A 21,825-nucleotide genomic window follows, 5' to 3' on the forward strand; every position below is an offset into this window, starting at 1 on the left:
TAATGTCGGGACAATCAAAGGAAAACTTCAACATGTGGAATGACTCAACGACGTTTTAAGTGAGGAAACTAACGTTCACTTGCAAATCAAAAGGCAGGTCCTGAAATAAAGCGTAATATTACAATGAAGTTGAGTTGCAACTGAACACAAAATCGTCTATAAACATGATAAATTTGCATTTAATTAAAGGAATTTAGCTTGATTACTAATTTGGAATTTAACACAAGTTCTTGCAACACCCTATTAATGGCACACAGCACACATACAAAAAGAGAACACAAATATTGGCGTATCTGACGTTTATTACCTTATCTACATATACATGACATGAAAATTAAATACTTCAGTATTTCCATTTTTTTTCGAGTTAACATACTTGAAATAGGTAGGATTCATCGTTTGATAGAAAAGTGAATATAGTACAAAACCCCGTGTTTTGCAAGATAACTTGTACCTATGCCGTGTTTTCTTGCTACAGAAACTTGCCAAACTATATAACACTAAATTGTGAGACACTGGGTGAATCAATAACATATCTTTGAAAGAAGTTTACATCACCAATAAACTATAAATCTGAGAATAATTACAGTAAAAATGTGCAAATTATCAATACATTACAATGCACATAAATGATTATTGTATTTCTTCTTTCTGAGTGAAAAAAAATTATGGAATGCACACATCTTAAAGGGGTAATCAACCAGGATACCAAGAAAGAAAAAAAAAACAAATGAAACTAATAATTCCATCAACTTCAGATAGAAAATAAGTTACATTTTTCTGTAAGTTTGCATATAATACATGTGGGTTGCACGCATATTAAAGAGCCAACAATGTCATAAGATTACCTTTTTCTTATATTATGAGAAAAATGAAATATTTGTTAATTCATTTTTATGAAATACGTAAGAAAAGGTAACCATGACATCACATCAGCATCTCCATAATTCTTGTTCACTTTTTGGATTGCAAAATCAATGCAAACTTAAACTATGCACTGTAATATGTTATTATTCATTCACTTTGTATGAATTTACCTGTGTTAGTGGCCACCTGTCTATAGTGGCTAACTGCCTATAGAGACCACTAAAACTGATTCCCATGGTGGCAGAATGTGTGTATAAGAGCCTGTCTACAGCAGCCACCCGTCTGTAGTGACCACTAAAATTGACTCCCATGGAGGCAGACTGTGTGTATAAGAACTTGTCTATAGCAGCGAAACAGCCACTGTCCATAGTGACCACTTAAACTGATTCCTATGGAGGTATATTATGTGTATAAGAACCTATCTATAGCAGCCACCTGTCTATAAAGGCCAAATTTTGTGTTTCCCTTGAGTGGTCATTATAGGCAGGTTTCACTGAACATTCATTTAACCTGGGTCGACTACCCCTTTAAACTATGCTTTTTCCCCAAATCCTATTTTCTGTCAAATCATCTACAATGTGAATATCTAGTCATCTTCTTCACAGCATGTGTATACAAAGTGAAATGATTTGAATTGTGAAGACAGCATATAACTCACACCATGAATGCCCTACAGCGCGTTTGTGCTTCAACAGAATCCTTTAACAATCTAAAAACATTTCCTAGCTAAAGAGAAAAAAGTTGCTTTTCAGAATCGGCATTAGATAGTGACATGTTCTATACCTGTTCTTAGTTTAAATATACATATATTGCATACATATCTGAATCTCCTTATAAGTTAACATACATCGAAAGGAAAGCAAGGAAAATTAGATTACAGTTGCAAACAAACATAAGTTGGAAAGCTTTAAATTCATTGGTCAAATAATAAGCAAATTAAGAGCTTCTTCAGGGTGAAGGATCCCCAAATCAATGTGAATCTCAAATCGGTGGTTTGGTCCAGTTTATCATGTACAAAAATATTGATAATGTATATGTACGTCTTATCCCTGAAAGTGCGTTTTCTCTTGTGGCACTTGTGTCCAGATGAAAATAATGTCTCCATAAGTGTAAAGTAGTCATATTTTACAGAGACATCATCTATAGTCCAGGCCCCTGTTGTGTAAAAGTTACTATCATGGTAACATGGTATCATGGTCATTACCATGGTAACAATGCTTAACAGCCAATGTGAATCAAGGATTCCATCGTAGTTACCGTTGGATGGCAAAGTTACTATAATGGTTAACTTTTATGCAACGGGTCACTGATATGTCTCTCTAAGAGTACCATAGCCATACCTCAGGGTGACATTTACTGAAGTCTTGCATTGTCTCTTTAAATGTAACATAGCAATGGAGACATTTTGTGTTTAGTCTACATTTTATATAGCCCTTTAATGTCTCCTTCAGTGTACCATAATCATACTTTTTATGAGATATTTTGTACAGTGTCCATGTTCAGTTGGAACAGATATACACTTTGCATTTGAAATATTATATACAGCCCCTTGGTATGATACAAGTTGGTATAATGCCACAATGGCTGTGACCATAGGTGTGGTCCAAACTTTGTTTAGTCTAACTTGGTCTAGTCCCAACTTTTCCCAATCGGTCATCTCAAGGCGTGATAACTCGGTTGGGAGAGTGGTGGGTTCACGATACTTCTACCCGGGTTTGAAACCCAGTTCCTCATTACCAGGTCCCTCAGATAGGACCTTTAAGCCATCTGTCATTTGTTTGTTTTTGTAATAACAAACATTCATGCTTTATTTCAGGGATGAAACCCGGTGAGTGCACCTTTGATGAAGTTGTTACCAGGTCCCTCAGATAGGACCTTAAGCCATCTGTCTGCTTACTAACAGGCATTCAGGTAAACTAACCACCACTTTTGATTTTGATTTGATTTACTCTGTCTGGTGACCACTCCCACTACAGGTGTTTGTGTATTGTGGTCTTACACAAATAGATCATTTAGACCAAGTGGGTTCTAAACACAATGGACCGAGCCTGACCGGAATTAGAATAGTAAATTGGTTTAATCACAGTGGGTAAAATACTAGAAACATAATTATGAAGAGAGTAGTTAGATAATGCTGGATTAGACCAATGGGAATAGGCCTCCTAGAATAAAGTTACAATAAGATTACATTGCATTGGTAGATCCTGCCAACGTAACTGTTTATGAGGAATATTATCTCTCTGTTGTACATGGTAGGTACAGACTAAGCCATCAGATATTATAGATTTAACTCTGTAGTTTGAGGAAAGGAATCTATAGGAATTATGCTCATAGATTACAAAGAAAAGAAAATGGATTGCAATGTCTTAGGCAAAGCTGAACAAAGAACTCTCTTTCCCTCTCTCACCCCTCCCCCCCCTCCCCACACTCTCTTACTCTCCCCTCCTTTCCTACCCCCCCCCCCCCTCTCTCCCTCTCTAACTCACACACATACCAACACCATCCATGCATAATTGGTGGTTTACTGAAAGGTAAGTTTAGGAAATCATTTGCCAAAGAAATAATTTATATAAAATCCATGCAGAAAGTTAAATGCAGGTAGAATTGATATCACATAATCTGACCAAATAGAATGTGATGCAAGTATTGAATGATGAACAAAAAGTATTCCTTAGCTGTACGTAAATTTGCATCAAGTCATCATCCACTAGTGCCAACTGCCAAATATGTGAGATGTGCAAGATGTTATTGACTTCTTTACTTCTTTGTTTCTTTTTTTTTGCTCGAGTCTAATATCTAGCAATTCTCATTTCTTTGATTTTAAAAATGTTCAACATCAATGGCAAATAACTTCGGTGTGAAAGAAACAAATACGTATTCCTACAATTGAAGATTTGTTTAAAACAGAACATCAAATTAGTGCAATTTAACCAGTAATTTGACATTAAAATCAAGAATTTAAGGAGAATCCTGCACTTGTATCTTTCCCCGAGTAGGTATAATGATGCTGTTTTTTTTTCTTACCTGCGTGGAGGGTAAAAATAATCCTTTCAAAATTCACACATTTCGACAATCATTTACTTCACTCTCTTCATATTACAATAAATACATTTACAAAATAGCAAAACCTCTTTACAGACAAACTACAAGGTGCCATTGAAACAAGCGACAATCCCCAAGCCGAGAGTATCTGCTTGGGGGGACAAATTTGCAAACACTCCAGGGTCCCGTAACACAAAGGTTAGTGATTAATCTTACGCTTGATTTCCATGATTATTTATACATTGTAGTCAATGTAATCAATCGTAAAAAAAAGGTCTATTATGATTGCTCAGCTTTGTGCAACGGACCCCATTTCTTACAAATCCTGACAGTCAAGCGTGTACTAGCATACTGTTTTCGTGCTTCTTGCAAACTTACAAATACACATTTCATGTTTCCTTATCAATGACATTTTGGTGTTAGCACTTTAGACCCTGGATTATAGAAATCAAAAGTATATTAGATTTTTGTGCTTAAAAGGAAAAGTGTTGTATCCCATCTGGTATCAGGCTACACCAATCAATGACACAGAAGGGCTGAATGAGTTAAAGACAAAGCCATAATGATTACATTAATCCAGTTAGCTTTTAATTACTAAGAGTACCTCCGTCACATCTGCTGTAAAGCGAGTCGATAAAGGCCGTTTAATTCATTTTCATTCAAACCACCTACATGTAGCTGGTACAAAAATGTTAAAACAGTTCCCTGTACGACCGCCGTAGAGCAAATATGACCGAGGTATTAAATTATAAACAGTGGTACTTGTCTTTTCTTTTCAAATTCATTCACCTGAATATGTGGTCTGAAGTTAGGAATTTAATGCTTTGCATGGAAAGGGAGGGATTTGAACAAAATGTCAGTTGAATTTGAGGTTGAACGTAATGGGTGCATTCAGCTTCCTTGGCATAATGCAACTTTACAAGACGTGATTTGATTGCAGCCATGCCATCATTCCAGTCGAAGCACCAAGCACAAGAATGGTGGAAATGAAATGACAGATCACATTCAACCAATGACCATCAAAGTGCATTTGAATGAAAGCATTTGCAATCAACTGAGAATAGTTGCATTCATTTGCATTTGATTTCGCATGATGGCAAACAAAGGGACCAATAATTCATTCGTGCTACATTGCATGGGATCTGCCACATCGGGCATGAAATGCATTCAATTCCGAGAACCTGCAATAACACAAATTCAAATGCAATCAAGTTTGCATTCAAATTAGGTTTGATTGCATTTCAAAGTGATAGATTACATGGGGTGGTGTGGGGGACTGATTCTTCATTTGATTCAGATAAATATATTGTTCACTGAGATCAAATGGATTTTTACCCCAAAAAACTCTTTATAATAGGGGCCTAACGTATTCAAAGGACAATAACCATGAGGTACATACTACATGAATACTTTATAATACAAACTCATTCCGATAAAAAAAATATATATATAGAACTACAAGATAGTGGGTGTTTCAAAAGGATACTCAAGCTAATATCATGGTGATAAAAATGTTTTTAATTCCTTTACAAATCACAAGTTTATATTGGACTTTAAATACTAACAATTGCATCAGTAAACCACTTTAAACATCACAAATGTTCATGTTTCTACAATAAATGTAGAAATAAACAAAAACGTAGTACCATTTCAAAAGCAAACTGAATGTGATCAATATGTTCCTAGTTTGTTTTCCCACCATGAAACAGTTTGCAATTTTTTTTAAATTATGAATTATATTTTATATTTTGAATTTTTTAAAATAAAACATGATGGCATGAAAATAAGTCCTTTTGCAAACTTATAACCGATGTTTGACTAGTTTGAAGAAACACCGAGGTATAACTCTAAATGCCTTGGATGCATAATACAAGTAATATGCCGATGTTAAGTCATTCATGAATGCAATTTTCAGGGAATAATTTGTTGCAAATCTACATGATAAATATTGGAATAATAATGAGTGATTGAATAGACTCGAGAAGAGACAATCGGTCCCCTGTTTATACAAGCTGGTCAGGCATGATATGTAGATGGCGCTCTTTGCAACGCTAGCAACAATTGCACAGGGAAAAGCAACATCTATGAATCTTTACAGGAAATCTTTACAGAATCTTTACAGGATATACATTCTGCCCACGACCAGAATGTGTTACAGTCAGTTGCCCGACAATGTTGATCATTGGGGAGGTCGAGCCATTGTAGTTGATCCCTCTTAAAGTGATCGGTTCACTTTGTTCTGATTTCAAAAACTCTGATTTTGGATCTTGAAAATGGGCTTAACATTAGGATTATAGTGTAAAAATGCAATACCAAAAGTTCAAAGTATCATATCTAAAGGAACTATCTTAAATGTTTGGAGATGTAAACCAAATTTTGAAAATAATTGGGGGTTGGTTTCAATGAATATGAGTATACAGCTAATCTGTGTACCACAACACACAAACTCTAAATGAAACCAGCATGACCTACATAAAGTGTGTTCAAGGTACACTGAATGTACAGTGCAGCTAATAATAGGGTGTGCATCGGTGATACACTAAGCAGAAGGGAGTCAAGACAGCTAACCGACTTTTTGAATTTGGGAAAACTGGGCATAAGCTGAATGCGTCTTACAGACGGTTCTCAAAATCAGGCTAATAAATTGCCACGTGAGTATAATATATGAGTTTTTCATTCTATATTGTGGTCTGTTTCAGGGTTTTTGAGGACAAATACAGGCTCTCACACACGTTTCATCTTTGTTTGAGAATGTTTTAAATCAGCTGCTCACAAAGTGAAACAATCCCTTTAAGCTTTTTCTGATCACTGGTTACATTATTACACATCTCCAGACCAGTCACAAGGTAAATTTAAATTTAAGGTTAAAAAATATCACGCATTGCGATACTGTGTCCCCATCGTGATCGTGCAATGTGTGAGATACTGCAATGCCAGCAAGCCAAGTACCACTACCAGCACAGGCTCTGTAGGCCAACTGTAGGCAGATGCTTTCAAGGAGTAATTAAACACCAGCTATCGCTCTATCTTTCACAGTATTCCAGGTGTACACTTACGTTCTGTTTGTCAAAATTCATGTACGAGTAATGCATTAGCCTATAATCTGGGCGGAGGCTGCAGCTGTTGTCTTTGCCTTAATTAGCCTGATACTGTATGCAAAATGCCAGCAACAGGTCTGATGCAGAGAGACTACACACTTTGCAGCCACCGCCTATACACTCCGGTCTTGCATTGGTAATTGTTTTCTTTTTATCGTCGAATGTCAGGCAGCAGTTTTTATTCATGAAAAAAAACGCACTGAATCCTGGTTGATAAAAAGAAAACATCCAAAAATAAAAAGAAGGGTATAATGTGTATGCGATCGCGACAAAGTGTGTAGTCTTCCGCATCAGACGTATTGCTGACGTTTCACGTAACAGCAAAGATGAAGCGACAGCATCTGCTTAGATTAAAGGCTAGTATTACATTGATTTGGAGAAAGTGTGATAAAGTGCAAAAAATCCAGGAACAAAGTTGCACGTAGCGTTATCCAAAAGGCGTAGCAGGTCCCGATGACTGCTTCGTATCTGTCCACAGATTCAAACTGACTCATTAATTACAACGGTGCTTCCCTGAAATGCATCCATAGATGTTGTGCGAAGTGTAATCTACGGATCACGCCTGACCAGCATTTAAAGAGGAAGGAACATGAATGATACATAGAAATTTGATCACATATGTGTGTGGTGTGTGTGGGTGTTTTGTACAGCCCTCCCCCTCCCTTTGTTTTGGGTTCCCGCACAAAAAGAACAATAAAGACATTGGTAATAAGCATAAATCAATAGAAACTAGAGGACCACAGCCATCAGAATGTTCCCCACAATTCACTTTCCTTTCATCGCCGTTTTTGACTTGCTTTTATCCTTTTCGTCGCTCATGGCGTGTTTCGTCGTCCATTCCTTGGCTATATTGTTATACCTTGACTTGTCGACTTTGTACACTCTGGCGATTTCGGGCACTAACGGGTCGTCTGCGTTTGGGTCATCAAGCATCGAACAAATTGACAATAAGACTGCAAACAAAGGAAAAAGAGATGACAATAATGGCTTAATAACTCTTACAGTTCCACTATACTAGAGTTTGCTAGTTTAAAGATTGTTACCAAACAGTGACTATTACTACAAATCCCAAACGAGGTGTACATAAAAATACAAGGAGCGCCTTGAGCACCTAACAAGGTGGATATGTGCGCAATATAAATACCCTATATTACTATTATTATTATTACATCAATTAAGTGGAGTCAGCTCTAAAGCAGTCACTACTACGAAGAAATTTTATACATACATTATACAGAAAATGTACTGCCTTTTAAAGATGATATCCTGTGTTCCTCTTTTCAGATCAAGTTTCAAACAGGATAATGATCATAACATAGTAATGCACTCAAATTTTGGCCTTTGGTTATTTAGTTTCAATTTCTGTTGTGTTACGCTATGGGGTTAGTGGATGATTTGCACAACTGCAATTTTCTTACAAACTTCCCAGGGTAGCATAAAATGAATGGTAAAATCCGGCCTTGGTTTAAAGGTTCACTATAAATCTGAATAACATTGGAGTATCGTGGAGTACCGCATAACATACATATACCATTCCACTGTTACAAAGTGCAGTGACAACTATACAAACTTTTCCATCCCTTAATTCTTGGCAAATAACAATGACAATTGATCCATAAGCTCACATGGGAAATACAATGAGAGAGTGACATGCAATTTCATCCTCATATTATCGAAAACTGCCCCTAAAATCCCCCAAATTGGATGCTGTGGTGTGACCATCTTTTTGGAGGTCTTCAAAAGATTTGCCACAAACAATATTAAAAAAAGTTAAGAAAATCAATTTTCTATACCGGGCATGTACACCAAAGTAATGAGAAATGTTTTCATAGCAGAATTCCTTGAAATGAAAGAAGTTGCCCCAGATATTCAGCAATCGCCATAATGTGGCAAAAGACCCACGGAACGTAAAAATTATTCCCTACCCTGGTTACACCAGAGGGTGTTTTTTTTTTTATAAAATAAATTTCAACTTCAATCTTAAAATCAATCCTAAGATTGATGAACCACTCTCAGATCACTTACCTTTTGATATTGTTAATGCTGGTGACCATTGTGATCTTAGAATATCGAGACAAATGCTGCCATTGCTATTTATATTGGGATGATATATTTTTGTTGTGAAGTTGACCTGTATAAAAAGCAATAAAAACAAAATTCAGTTTCATTCGGGCGTGGGTCTAGATGAGGAAATAAAGGCCTGAAAGTGGTTGGTATTCTCTGTTTGTTAACAACAAATTTTGTATGTTTCTCTTTATTTCAGCAGTCCACCCCGGCTTCTGGAAGAAAATGCACCGGTGGACCGTGCTGTTTGACTCAGGCCTAATATGAAGTTTTCAAATTTTCTCCTCATTTTGATAGGAACAGTGAGATTCCTCCTTGAAACGTGAAATTGACATTCCTGCGATCTATTGCGATTCAATGAAGAATTTCCTTGTCGTCAAATCTTCAAAATTTGAAATATTGATTCATACAATAAAATAAAAGAGAAATAAAGAGTGGGTGACATCACTGACTCTCTCATCACTATGTTGTGCAGATTACTATTTTGTGGAAAATTAAGCAAAAGTCTAAAATGTCATAATTTTCTTATTTCACATCCGATCTTGAGGAAATTTTTAATGTTACGCCTGTCTGATTTTTGTATCGTCAATCAAATCAACTTTTTGTTGGGGGAGACTTGCCCTTTATACCACTCATATAGGTTTTCATTTTGAATCTCTAACAAATTTAATCTTGGACAAAGTTACTAACTACTTATTGATAGACCGATCTACCAATTCTTGATACTTACTTTAGGTGGTTTGAAAGGATAATCTGTGGGAAATTGGATTGTGAGACAAAATACTCCTCCTTCATACGGACTGTTTTTCTGCAAGATAAAAGATTATCAGTAAAGACAATTAGAGCAAAGAGAGTTGAAAGGAAAGTTAAAATAAAATATAGAAATAGGAAAATTTTTTGTTCATGTTCCAATGAAGTAATTTTCCCTAAATTTGTTTATACCTGTATCTATATCGCAGCAAATTAGGGGTTAAATGTCAAAACCTTGGTAGGGTCAATTTCCTCTTTGTAAGCTGCATTTAAGCTACATGTAAGTGCCATAGTGAATGCATGGGACCGTTAGGATGGAAGAACCCTGACATGAGCTGAAGAGTAAACCAGTGCTCTCCTTTTCTCTTTTAATTGCTAGTGTTTTGCTACCAATGAGGTAGAGAGGGGTTTAATTGTAAGTCTGTCCTGCATCCTTTGGCCCTTGTTCTGAAGCAGGGTTTGATTTTATAAACTCTGGTTTAAAGTTGTGGTTAAACTATGAACAGCCATTAGTGGCATAAATCTGTAATGGATAACTTTGATGTATAGATCTGCTAATTTTTCTCTCAAATCATTCCTAGCGTAAGGATAAATAAGAGAAGTTTTCTTCACCATTCACGTGTAAGGAAAGAGGACATTAGAAACATACAATGTAAGGAAAATGTCGACATTTTTGGCTTTCCATAATTTTAGCACGGCGTTAAACCATGGTCTATAAACCCGACTTCCGAATACGGGCCTTTGTGTACCAATGTATGTAGGCTGTGGTAAGTACATGAGTAATTCATTGTAAATTGTATTATTTGGATTTCATACATTCAGTTAGATCTGCAACATTAAATTGTATTTGCTTGGGTCAACCAGAAAAGGAGTTGCCAAGAAACTGTGACAAATGCCAGATAACTTAGGTTGCTTACTTCACTATGGGTGTTGGGACAAATCTCTACAGGTATACCGAGTCACAAGTTCTAAATATTTATATGTTGAAATAATGACTGAGGCCCACCCACACAAATAGAAACATTAAAAACAGATTAGATACTGAAACTATTTAAGATTGTTTTCTATGGTATATATATCCTTTTAATAAAAGCAAGCTATACCTGAATCTTAACCACATACTATCTGTAACACTCCCATAACTAAAATTCACCCACTCATATGGAATTAAGAGTCATTTAGATTCTGAGAGAGCCTCTTCACAAGTGTGAATGTCACCTAAATACAGCATTTAACCTATGAAGCATTCACACAACTTCAGTTTATGTATTAATTGCATTTACAATAATGTCAATGAACTGCTGAAACAAAATAAAGTCAATCATCATTTACCAAGGACTTAAAACGATTACCTAAAAATGAACTTTCAATCAAAGACCGAGTTGAATTCAATGAAATGAAAGTGGTACTTGAAAAATCAACCCTGAATTTTTGTTGGTTTTAATAAAAGCAGAAAAATTAAGAGAAGTATTTCACTGAAAGTTTGATGAAAATGCCATCAAAGAATATCAGTTATTGATATATAAAGCAGCTGCCCTATTCCATTAATTTCAATGGTATTATCAATGCATTGGTAAAATTCATGGAATTAACACGTGTGGGCAGCTGCTTTCGGAAGACTTCACAGAATTAAAATCTTAAAAATAAGTATTACACTATTCTATGATGGATTTTTGCCAAAACTTCAGCGACATGTTTCTTTCATATTTATCTTTTTATTAGAACCAACTAGAATCGTTTCTTTCATTGTGTGTATGCGGATGGGAGAATTTGTCAATATACTTACAGGACCCATTATTGTGGCTGACCAATGCATAACTGTATAGAAGAAAGAAAATTGAACATTATTAATATCATTATTCTTTAGCAACATTATTATCATTATTATTAATATGATGATGATGATGACGCTAGAATGATTATCATGAATTATTGGCAAAATCAGAAATACTATTACAATTATTATATTAGTATACATGTACACAATGGTGCACTTAAGTTTCAAATAACCAATTGAACTATTGTTAAAAAAACTATTTCATTGAGGAAAGATACCATAATTCAATATTAGATGTGTTTATGCATTGAATGCAGACCTGCTAACCTCTTGGAATGAAAAACTGTATTCTGTGATTAAAAAAAATGTATGTTTCCCCAAAAAAGTGTATTTTATAATAAAGTGCTTGGCGCACTCGCTCATCGCGGCGCTCAATCTGCATGCAAGCTAAAATGCACACTGCTCATGCAGATAAAAAAACAAAAACATTGAAACATGTGTATATCTCACCGTTTTTTTTTTTTACAAAAAACATATTTTTAAAAGAAAAAACGCACTGCCGAATTTTGGTTGCAAAAAACGTACTAAAATATGACTAAAATGTACTGGTTGGCAGGTCTGTGAATGTGTTAGGAAAATAAGCAATTTCCCTCCACTGACTTCAATGCCTAACATAGATGTATTGACTTTGACAAAAGTCAACATATTAGCTTGAAATCAAATGAAATACTGCATCTCTTATACTTGAAACATCAAGATAAAATTTTATCCCACATGCACACAGTTATGTTAGTATATCTAATGTGACATCAACTAAAAACAATTTTTCATAGTCAAGAAGAAAGGAAATAGTTTTCATTTTCATGCTAGTTTCCAGATATCAAAGTAATTTCAAGGAAATGTGGATAATTGATGGCCATTTCATGAATATAAGGATGTGAAATGTGAAAATTTAGCAACATTTGGGAATTTTTTCTTTTTTACCCCTGCCGGTTAACCCTAAACCAGTGACCACCTGTTTATTAAAAGCATTTATAGCGTTTTTCAAAATATACGTACCGTAAGGGCACTAGTATTCAACCCGTTTGGAGAGTTTCCTCAAATATATAGAAACATAGAATTTACCTGAATTTCAGACCCGTCTTATTTCTAAGAGCAAATGCTTGTTATTCTTTTTCCGTTATTTTTTTCTTCAACCAGTCGTCTGTGTGCGCGGGCGATCGAATTATAGGGTGGCGGTTTTTTGCACTAGTATTCAACCCGTCTGCACTAGTATTCAACCTAGCGATGAAAGATGGTCCTGTCTCTCAATCTGCCCTTGTCCCATCCGACTATGGACTAGACCATTTGAGATGAGACCAAACAGGGAATTAATCAAAGCCAGAGACTTACATACATGTAGATCTAGATCTAATTTATCAATATAAACCCTTTTGAGATTTGCTATCTATCCTCACTAGGTTGAATACTAGTGCAATTCAGTGCAAAAGGCCATCGGCGCATAATTCGATCCTACGCGCATACAGTCGACAGATTGATAAAGAAAATACCGACAACAGATTACCCTGGAAATAACAAAGGTATGAAATTAAGATAGTTTCCATATTTCTAAATATTTTTGGAAATATGTCAAAATCTTTGAATTATGCCGGGTTGAATACTAGTGCCCTTACGGTAATACAATACAAGAACCTTTTTCTAGAAGAGATGAAACTGGACCGTTCAATACAGGAAGACTGGGCTATTGAGGTCTATCACATCGTTCCATGCATACCTTGCGTGTGACTTTTATTTGCAACCCGCAGGTTGTCCACATTGGACAGTATCTCGCGCGCATCTCACATGCAGTTGCTCGCAGGAGTGCACGCAATTCTGATTTGCAGGCAGAAAAGAAAGTTTTGAACATGCTCAAAACTGTGTTGCAGGTGAGTTGCGGGCAATCACCGGCAAGACTTGCATTGAACAATGTGACAGGACCTTTATCTTTAGATAGTAGTATACTTACTGTCATTATCCATTCCCGCTGAACAGTTTGCTGGTGGGTCCCTCTGAATGTCTTGTAATTCCTAAAAAAAATAAGGGATTCAGAGCATTTTGAAATTCACGAATAAAAAAATTATTTCTATTTACTCAAAATATACTTGTTAGTTAGAGATCTATGTATGGATGTGCTGTATTTGTGAACTACATGTAGTATCACTACCGGTATTTTATTTCTCAATGTTGATAAATTCATCAAAAAAATAAAAAAATATCTGGGTTGGTATTCTGGAACACTGTCATATAACTTTTGTCATAAATTTTGTCAATGTCATTTCTCTCCGAGATGTGACCAGGTATGATTGTCACAAATCGGTATTCTGAACACTGTCTGTTCCCTGTCATATCTCTCGAAGTTCCCGCCCATCTTTTCGGAAACAAACAAATCAAAATCATTGTTAGTTCCCAGTGGGAGCCCTTTTAGCCAATAGGAAGGCCCCGTGGCAGGTAGGACATATCCCAAAATAGTTGCTGGCATTGCGCAACTACGCGTTTATTGATGCACATAATTACAAAGAGAGACAGGGAGCTTTGAAGGATTTTAGAGAAGTAGAAAAAGCAGGAAAACAGAGAGAAAAGGAATAAATATGCAGGGCCTAATTGTAGCATGAAAAAATCAATTTGAAAATTGTCACAGATGATGAGTGAAACTGATACCACAACCTAATCTAAATAATATCATTTAGTGGTATTGGGATATTTGGCACTGAAAGATATGACAAAATTTATGACTGTTACCCCCGTCATAACTTTTGTCATATCTTTCGCTTGCTTTTAAGCGCATTTAAAGCCACATATTTTTGGTACATGCTAAAAAGAGAAAAAATTTATGACAAAAGTTGTGACATCCACCAGAATACCGATTTTGTCATATCTCTAAGAAAATATAAAATATGGAGAAAAGACAATGTTCAGAATACGATCCCAGGCTTTTAATCAAGGTGGTGTAAAGGATTTTCTGTTCACGAGTCTTATAAAGCCGCAGATTACCATTTCTTTTGGCGATGCGAAATGTGTGAAATGATACATGTAGGTATGCGTATGTGATTATTTTTCTAACATTGTTGTCATCCCGCGTACCCACCCCCCCAAAACAACCCATCCCTTTTTCATGTGTTTTTTCTTGTCAATACTGTCAACTCTTCAATAGAAAAGATCCCCCCCCCCCGCCAATTCCTGGTTCCACAGCACAATGAATACTCTGGCTACTTGACAAATTCATTGTTGTCATCCCGCGTACCCCACCCCCCCCCCAAACAAAAAAAAAACCTTCCCTTTTTCATGTGTTTTTTTTTTCTTGTCAAAGCACAATACTGTCATCTCTTCAATGGAAAGATCCGCTCACCCCAATTCCTAGTTCCACAGCACAGGCCCGGGGGGGGGGGGGAGGGGTCACTTAGTATAAATGTGAAAAGCTTTGGTCTCTGTTTATGATCCGGCACTACAGTCAGAGACTGAAGTTAAGTTGTAACTTGATCTGTACAGGGACTAGATTCAAGTCAATGGCCATATGTTTGTATTAAATTCTTATAAACCATGATGTAGGGAAGTGGGAGTTGCGTGACAGCCGAGGTGAAGTAAGTCACTGTTTTTCCTTTCAAGTTTTATTTTTTTCTGTTTTAGTGCATTTCAGGCCAAAATGGAATAATAATATTTTGGTCCAGTTCTTTTTACATATTTATATGAAATAAAGACAAAAATCTATGAGCCCCCTTCAGGGGATTTGTTAACCCCCTAATTGGCGGCTGCACGATCGATCGAGAGCTGTCTGTAACTCTGTATACTTCGTAGTACGAGTCGAGGTCGAGGAGAAATATTTAAAAAATTAAAATGTTTTAAAACTCCTCGAAATGGACGACTGCCAGCCGTCTAATTCAATTGTCTTATTGATTGAGGGACTTGCTGACATTTGTGAACAATTTCTGGTGGGAAATTTGCTCGAAGTCGGTTGGTGCGAAACTGCATTAGCGCCTATACTCGGACTCAGTGACCATATATTCCATTCATCCTACCACAACATAAACATGCACACACACATCATGACTAACGTGTTGTAATCAATACGATTCATGGCAAGTTCCCATCTACGTCGTTCGCACACATCTGTACACACTTCCGCAATAAACAATATAAAATGAACACGTTATTTCAAATACTATTCCACAATCGCATTTTATGAATACATCACAACACTACGCCTTTTGATTTTTTCCTCACTGACATAAAATTCAATTTTACTTACCTTAATTAATCTTTTATGAGCCATTTTGTGTCAAGTATGTGAGTCTCCGTTGTTCTCGATCGGATGCGCAATATCAACATAATGTAACTTGCGTGCGCGTTCAATGATCCGGCAGCGCACGTACGTACTTACGCATTAAATCTTCAGGTACTTGCTTCCGGTTGCTTCATATGGGTTGCTTTGCTAAATAAATGTGACGTCGACTTATCAAGGTTTAAATTTTGGTTATGTTTACTCTTAAGAGCGAAGCGACTTTTCAAAAAGGCACATTTTATTTTGGCATATATATGAAAGCTTAAAAGTGCCACCGAGATGCATGTTGAGATAATTATCTCATCATGTTGACATCTTGTAGAAGAGATGATGAGATGACAAGATCCCGGATCTCATCATGTTGACATCTTGTAGAAGAGATGATGAGATGACAAGATCCCGGATCTCATCATGTCAACATCTTGTAGAAGAGATGATGAGATGACAAGATCCCGGATCTCATCATGTTGACATCTTTTAGAAGAGATGATGAGATGACAAGATCCCGGATCTCATCATGTCTACATCTTTTAGAAGAGATGATGAGATGACAAGATCCCGGATCTCATCATGTCAACATCTTTTAGAAGAGATGATGAGATGACAAGATCTTGGATCTCGTCATGTCTACATCTTTAAGAAGAGATGTTGAGATGACAAGATCCCGGGATCTCGTCATGTCGTCATCTTTTTATGGAAGCTTAAAAGTGCCACCGAGATGTTGAGATAATTATCTCGGGAAGTCGACATTTTGATAGCAAAAGATAAGATGACGAGATCCCAGATCTCATCATGTTGACATCTTGTAGAAGAGATGATGAGATGACAAGATCCCGGATCTCATCATGTTGACATCTTGTAGAAGAGATGATGAGATGACAAGATCCCGGATCTCATCATGTCAACATCTTAAAGAAGAGATGATGAGATGACAAGATCCTGGATCTCATCATGTTGACATCTTGTAGAAGAGATGATGAGATGACAAGATCCCGGATCTCATCATGTTGACATCTTGTAGAAGAGATGATGAGATGACAAGATCTTGGATCTCGTCATGTCTACATCTTTAAGAAGAGATGATTAGATGACATGATCATGGATCGAAGATCTTGTCATCTGATCATCTCTTCTACAAGATGTTGACATGATGAGATCCTGGATCTTGTCATGTCATCATCTCTTCTACACGTTGTTGACATGATGAGATCCTGGATCTTGTCATCTCATCATCTCTTCTAAAAGATGACGACATGACGAGATCCTGGATCTTGTCATCTCATCATCTCTTCTAAAAGATGTTGACATGATGAGATCCGGGATCTTGTCATCTCAACATCTCTTCTAAAAGATGTCGACATGATGAGATCTGGGATCTCGTCATCTTATCTTTTGCTATCAAGATGTCGACTTTCCGAGATAATTATCTCAATATCTCGGTGGCACTTTTAAGCTTCCATATCTTTTAGTAGAGATGATGAGATGACAAGATCTCGGATCTCGTCATGTCGTCATCTTTTAGTAGAGATGATGAGATGACAAGATCTCGGATCTCGTCATGTCGACATCTTGTAGAAGAGATGATTAGATGACATGATCATGGATCGAAGATCTTGTCATCTGACCATTTCTTCTAAAAGATGTCGACATGACGAGATCCGAGATCTTAATTGTCATCTCATCATCTCTACTAAAAGATGACGACATGACGAGATCCCGGGATCTTGTCATCTCAACATCTCTTCTAAAAGATGTCAACATGATGAGATCCGAGATATTGTCATCTCATCATCTCTTCTAAAAGATGTCAACATGATGAGATCCGGGATCTTAATTGTCATCTCATCATCTCTTCCAAAAGATGTTGACATGATGAGATCCGGGATCTTGTCATCTCAACATCTCTTCTAAAAGATGTCAACATGATGAGATCCGGGATCTTGTCATCTCATCATCTCTTCTAAAAGATGTTGACATGATGAGATCCGGGATCCTGTCATCTCATCATCTCTTCTTAAAGATGTTGACATGATGAGATCCAGGATCTTGTCATCTCATCATCTCTTCTTAAAGATGTCGACATGATGAGATCTGGGATCTCGTCATCTTATCCTTTGCTATCAAGATGTCGACTTCCCGAGATAATTATCTCAACATCTCGGTGGCACTTTTAAGCTTCCATACATATAACATAAATAGGAACAATAATGGAAAGAGGGTACACATGCCATATAGCTACTTATACTGAGTCCTAGATGGCCCCATCAGGTAGGAACAACTCCTAAGGTGGCCCATATGGGCTGTATGGGGTAGCCCAACGTGGGCCTCTTAGACCAGTAGGGTATGGCCATACGGGCATGACACCGGGGCATGACAGTATGGGGCCCATGTCGGAACCTACAATGGAGCCCACACGTGGCCCTTCCATATAAGAACTTCCACTAGCTTGGACGGTGATAGCTGATGGAACCAAGGTCCATAATATGATGGGCGGATCCAGGGTGGGGAGGGGCACATTCAACCCGTGCCCCCCATTTGAGAAGCAAAATTAAAATGTGTAATGAAGTGTTCCTCCCAGTGTTCCTCCTCCCCTTTGGAAAGTGAAGACCTTTTTTTTCTTTTCTTTGAATTCTTTTCTTTTTCTGCTTGTCAAAAAGTTTTGGACGAAATATCCTTGATTTTTGGTTGAAACCCCCTTTTTATTTTGCTTGTCAATTTTTTTCCTGGGAAAAATGTGCCCTCCCCCCTTGGAAAATCCTGGATCCGCCCCTGATCAAAACCTATGTAGACCCAATTACTGATTGGCTGGAATCTATCGTGTGACAAGCTATATACCAGAAAAATCGCATGCCAATGGCGGATGGTTTACAAATAACAAATATCCACATCACTGACTATCAGATAGAAATATTAAAAAAAAAAAACATACATCGATATACTACAAACCTTATAACAAATATTTCAGCGTGTTACACAAGTAGGCCTTTGTAGACGTGTAAATCTGACCAATGCCCTTGATATATATAGCCCTGCATCTTGGTCAATCGAAGTTATAGGCATGGAGCTATTTTAAAGCTCCATGGTATAGGGAACTGGACCTCTATATAAGACCACGAAGTGTTAACATGCAAAAGGGACTAAATCCACTTCCAATTTCACCTAAATCTGTGTTTCCTTTCAGGAAGTTCTTACATTATGTTCAAGATTCATCAACAGGCCTATATAGGTAACCGAAATTACAATTTAAAAAAATCCTGGAGATGTTTCATATTTTATATTATTTTTATTCTTATCATTTTAGGGGTTTGGTCCCTTCTGCATGAAAACTAATTTCAAGTTGTTGCTATGTTAGGCAAACCACACTTACACAAAAAATGATGTAACTAGTAACCATTTCAACATCTAAGCTGACAATAGGAAGGGTAGCTAAGAGAAGAGAATTATATTAATGTTAAACATTTTGTAGAGCTATATACCCCACTGGACTTTTCATACAAAAAAGTGATCCAAAAATATATAAAAATTCATATAAACATGATAAAATAAAAGAAATCAGCAGGATTTTTAACTGTCATTTTTATAACTTATATTTATGATTTTGTTAAACATAGGAACAAAACTTCCTGAATGGAAACATTGATTTAGGTTAAATAGATAATATATGTATATATATTTATACAGTGCGTATCAAAAAAAATTTTACACTTTGAAAAAATCCTGTAAAATTACCCTTTTGTAATATCCTGAAGATTTTTCCACATTTAAACCTTGGTACAGATCCATTTAAGCAAATGACGATATAACTGTCGTAAAATATTTCCGCTTGAGTGAGCACCCCTTATTTTTGAAAAATTGGTGAAAAATGATTTGCGCAGAACTTTGAAATAGTTTAGCAAATAAAAGTAGACCTTAATCATTAAGAACGCTTGGAATTTAGCTAGTAAAATTGATTTAAAGATATTTTTACGTTTTAAAACTTGTTTCCTTGCCCCAAACACTAATAAGCATAGCGCGGCCCCAGTCCAATCTCCCATACACCGAGGGCGCATCGAGACGTTATTTGCTTTACACTGAGCTGTGATCTACATGAAATGGCTTAGGCTTGATTTTCATTTTGTTAATCATTGTCAAGCTTAGAAAAAGTGTGGGGAAACAAGTATTAAATAAAAAATGAAATGTAAACCCACTTTAAATGAAAAAAGGAATTAAAAAGTGCTGGAGATGTCTGATATAACCTTTTGTTCAGATTCAATTATGTCCTTATATCCAGCTGGCACAAAAAGGGTAAAGATTGTGCTTACTAAGTGTTACAATTTCAATTTTGGTGGCAAAATTGTTACAAAATGCTTGAATGTGTCCGTTTTATTTTAATTGACTAAAAGTACCAGGGAAATGTATGAGAAATGTTGTGCAGGGTAAGTTTAATTTCGCCCTTTCCCCTTGACACAGCGTGAAAATTAGCATTTCTGCGCAAACAGATTTCTGCGAGCTTTACAAAAATGGACAGTACTCACTCAAGTGTAACATTCTGTCATAACTTTTACTCTCATTGGATAGATGAGACCCAAACCCAAGATTATATGTGAAAAAATTGCCCACATGTTGTATATTTTTTAATTCCCAGGGCTTTTTCAAAGTGTAAACTTTTTTGATACGCACTGTATATATTGAACCATGAAGATTGAGCAAAGGTGGATTTAATCCCTTTTGCATGAAAACGTATAAAATTTAACGTCCATTTTTAATGAACATCTTCAGTTTAGGGAGTTGTACCGTAAGTTTGATGCACACGGTGAATGCCAATTTAAACATGCAAGTAAATACCAAATGATAAAAAAAATGGATTTAGTCCCAAGTTTGCATGTTATATTAGCTCTTCGATGGAATATTTCAGCCCGGGATTTTCAGGAACCTTGTTCTTAACTTTGACAATGTTCGAATGATTTCATGATTAATATTATTCTTTTACTTGACCATCGGTAAATGACCTTGGCAGGGGCCGCAGAATGGGTGGGGCGACCATGCAAAACATGATAAAATGGTATAAGTTTCATGTTCTTGTAAAATGATAATGTTTACTGAAAAAGGGGCTGCATAGATGATTTCATTCTTTTTGAAAAAAAAAATGTTTTTTTTTTCTTACAATAAGAATATTGTGATGGGCCTGCTCTGCTCCAGGGGGCGAATCCAGGATTTCCCAGGGGGTGAGACATTTTCCAGATGAAAATTTAACAAACAAAGAAAGAAAACAAAAGGTTTTCACCGAAAATTTAATTTCACTTTGTCTGCGAAAAAAATGACGAGCAAAATTATTTTTTAAGTCCTCACTTTGAAAAGGGGGCACACTTGGGTAAAATGGCATATTTACATTAAACAAAAATTATATCCCCCCGGATCTGCCTCTGCTCAGTCTTAAAGGTCAAGTCCATGAAAAAAATGATTTGAATTAAAGATTCATCAAGCATATAATGCTTTAAACTTTATCAAATATAAAAAAGTTGTTCATTTTGAAGAATTGCTTAATTAAAAAAAGGTGATAGGCTATGCAAATGAGAGAGTCATGATACCACCCATTTAGACCTACCAATGATGTTGAGTTGTAGTTCAGCTTACGGATTTGACATAAAATCTGAGTCATTATCCTCTTCGTTCCACAAAATATTAAAACAATGAATTCCATTTTCAGGAATGAATAAAACGTTTTTTCACATGAAAAAGGGGGAAAAATAAAATATTTCATATAATAAACTACAAAAGAAATCTGCGAGTGGATGATGCCACCAATTCAGATGCCCTATCAAGGACCTGGGAACGATTTTTGTGAAATTGAGTGGAACTTTAAAATGACATGCTATTCTCATATCCGATCTTGATGACATGCCATCACTGGCGGATCGGGGGGGGGGGGCAAA

The 21,825-nt window shown here is 36.4% G+C and overlaps 1 protein-coding gene across 1 annotated transcript; it reads right to left on the reverse strand.

Moving 5' to 3' along the window:
* Nucleotides 1-284: 284 nt before the first annotated feature.
* On the reverse strand, nt 285-15,977 carry LOC121431854 (ubiquitin-conjugating enzyme E2 2-like). The gene is made up of 6 exons (XM_041629621.1): nt 15,881-15,977; nt 13,604-13,664; nt 11,608-11,639; nt 9,802-9,879; nt 9,033-9,138; nt 285-7,960 (listed from the first exon to the last, which is right to left on the reverse strand). Exons 1-6 carry the CDS (start codon nt 15,902-15,904, stop codon nt 7,773-7,775), a joined length of 489 nt encoding a protein of 162 aa, XP_041485555.1. The 5' UTR covers nt 15,905-15,977; the 3' UTR covers nt 285-7,772.
* Between the last annotated feature and the right edge of the window lie 5,848 nt (nt 15,978-21,825).

This window comes from Lytechinus variegatus, chromosome 18 (assembly GCF_018143015.1).
Source record: "Lytechinus variegatus isolate NC3 chromosome 18, Lvar_3.0, whole genome shotgun sequence".
In the NCBI taxonomy this organism is placed as follows: domain Eukaryota; kingdom Metazoa; phylum Echinodermata; class Echinoidea; order Temnopleuroida; family Toxopneustidae; genus Lytechinus; species Lytechinus variegatus.

Coding starts and splice junctions, on each gene's coding strand:
- LOC121431854 (XM_041629621.1), bottom strand. CDS start 15,904: ATGGCTCATAAAAGATTAATTAAG. Junction 13,665..15,880: donor CTCATAAAAGATTAATTAAG/GTAAGTAAAATT, acceptor TATTTTTTTTAG/GAATTACAAGACATTCAGAG. Junction 7,961..9,032: donor AGCATTAACAATATCAAAAG/GTAAGTGATCTG, acceptor CTTTGTTTGCAG/TCTTATTGTCAATTTGTTCG.